This window comes from Monoraphidium neglectum (genome assembly GCF_000611645.1).
Source record: "Monoraphidium neglectum strain SAG 48.87 unplaced genomic scaffold scaffold02216, whole genome shotgun sequence".
Lineage (NCBI taxonomy): Eukaryota > Viridiplantae > Chlorophyta > Chlorophyceae > Sphaeropleales > Selenastraceae > Monoraphidium > Monoraphidium neglectum.
In genome coordinates, this window is record NW_014011412.1 from 50 (window position 1) to 2,476 (window position 2,427).

General features: G+C 61.6%; 1 protein-coding gene across 1 annotated transcript; it reads right to left on the reverse strand.

The window, feature by feature from the left end:
- Window positions 1–241: 241 nt before the first annotated feature.
- Window positions 242–2,109, reverse strand: MNEG_10189 (hypothetical protein; the record flags this gene model as incomplete). The annotated part of the gene is made up of 6 exons (XM_014041337.1): window positions 242–460; window positions 629–868; window positions 1,013–1,192; window positions 1,459–1,545; window positions 1,785–1,838; window positions 2,053–2,109. 6 exons carry the CDS (start codon window positions 2,107–2,109, stop codon window positions 242–244), a joined length of 837 nt encoding a protein of 278 aa, XP_013896791.1.
- Window positions 2,110–2,427: the final 318 nt, after the last annotated feature.

The following is a 2,427-nucleotide window of genomic DNA, read 5'->3' on the forward strand; positions in this document are numbered from 1 at the left end:
CTTGGCAGCACGCGCCATGGCCTTGCGCTTGGCACCGTCGGCACACTTGGCGGCGCAGGAGGTGGTGGCCTGTGTGCACGACAATCCCACAAGAGTGCAGGGCACAGGTGGGTTACGTCGGAGATTGGCCTATGATGCATAATAGCCGGCTGGCCAGTAATATTAGGGTTGGCTAGTACCGAGGCAACGCATGAACCACGAGGTTTAAACAAGCAAACTGCATCAGTTCCCAACTACAAAATCATGACCTGTGATGCTGTCCCACCTTTCGCACGCGCTTGCGGCCCTTCTTCCTCCTGACAGCCGCCGTCTGCTTGGCTCCGTTGATTTGACCCTTGGCCTCGCACTCAACAGTGCTGCTGCCGCCGCCATCCCCCTCAGCTGCGTCCGCGCCCTCAGCCTTGGCGCCGCACTTGATGGCCACTGCCTCCCCCTCTGTGAGGCGGGCGGGCAAGGCCGGCTGCTCACTCAGGTTGGGAAGCGCACCAATCAGAGGTACACAACTGGCATGAATGAACAGCACAGGCATGCCCACTGATCCAGCCCAGCCTTGTAATCACCACCAGCACAGGTTCTCAGCCAACCCCCGCCCTGCGCCTTGGAAAGTTCCAACGTGCCCAATGCTCACCGTGCCAGAGCCGCCCTCCGAGTCGGCGCCGCCGTCCCTCGCTGCGACGACCAGCGCCGTGGAGAGCCCCCTGGGCAGCGAGCCCCTGCTGACAGCACTGCCCCAGCTGGACCGCCGGGAGCTGTGGGGTGCGGGCTCCGACTTGGCGTTGGCTCCGATCACAGGAGAGTCTTGCGCCTCGTTGCCATCGGTGGGTGCAGAGTGCGCCTCGGACGGCGCCTTCTTGTTGCCGTCAGTGACCTGTGCGTGCACGTGGCGCATCGCATTGGATGTGAGATGCCGCGATCAACAGCCGAGGCAACAAATCACCACCGGCGCGCATTGTCCCTCGCTCCTGCACCAAACAACATATTTGCCTCCGCTGCACATTCCAGTCGCGCCGACCTTCTTGCACTTGACGGACGCCGGGCAGTTGCCTGCCACCTTCAGGGGCGCCTTCGCAGCCGCCCTCTTCTTGGCGCGCTTGCTCTTGCGCACGCGACCCTTGGGGCCCTGGCAGGGGCCTGTCCTGGTGCCCTTGCCCGTGAGCGCGTCTGCGTAGGTCCTCTTGCGGGGCGCATTCAGCTGCAACATAGGTCGAAGATGGTGTCATCAAGGGACAAGGATTTGTCAGGTCGCGATCGAGTGGGGCTATGCAGCTGGTGCGGCAGATGAAGATGGGAAGATGTTGCAAGCGTTGTGGCACAACCCGGCCCGCAATGCATGCTCAGCGTCAACATGTTGGGGCGGCTCAACACAGCAACCGCCTGCCATCAAAACGCCGGGGTCGGGTGCCCCATCAACCGCCAGCACATGCGCTGCGCCGCGCGCAACGCTATCCACGCACCCACCTCGGCACGCATCTCGTCGTCGTCCACATCAGCAATGTCCTCAAAGGGATTGCGGATGAGGTCCAGCGGCGGGGCCTGCAAGCCCCCCTGCGGGCAATTCGTCGTCCAGGCGGGGGACAGTTGGGCACAGTGGTGGCATGATAGCCGGGGGCATGCCCAAAAGCTGAGCGCCTGGGCTGACGTGGCCAGCAGGAGCCAGCAGCAGAGCTCAGTGACTCACTCACCGAGACCGACTGTGATCAAGGAGCCATGAGGCTGAGGAACGGAGCTTGCATGCTTCCAAGCACTCAACCAGCAATTTACAAACAGGGCTGGTCTGTGCCCACCTTGCTGGAATTTTTTGGCATCACGATGGTGAAGTTCTGGTCACAAGTGAGCTCCTGTAATGGGTCAGCAGGATTAACACGCAATAGTCTGGCAGCAGCCTGAATGCTAAGCAGGGTTCAGCGGGCGGCAGTGCACACGAAGTTGCCCGTCACAAGCATAAGCAGGTGTGTGCTTGATGTGCTGTATGGCTTGAACATGCGAGGCTCATGCTGGCAATGGACAATGCGCCAGCTGCTAAACGGTCAGCCCTCCAGCAGTGGGCCCTACCTGGGCCTTGGCGGCCAGCCTCTGCAGCGCTGGGGCGCGCTCAAACAGCGTCGCCATGACGTACAGCTTTGAAGGCTTTGAAGGAGGTACGGAGAATGGTAGGTCGCTTGTACAACTTGTGCTCTTGTGGTGGCACCTGCTTAGCGGTGGAGGGAAGGTGGATGGGGCAGCAGCGCAACGCGCGGTGCGCTCAGTCAGCGGACGAGCATGACGCGATTCGGCGGCGGCCGCTGCCAGCCAGTAGATATGTCTGGTGCTGCCTATAAAGGCATCACAGGCCCAAGGGAGGACCCTGTCACGTGCAGGAGAGCAAGGAACCGTGCAGGGACGGGTAGCTAGCCTTGTCGGGACAAAGCTACCGGCGAATTGACGTAA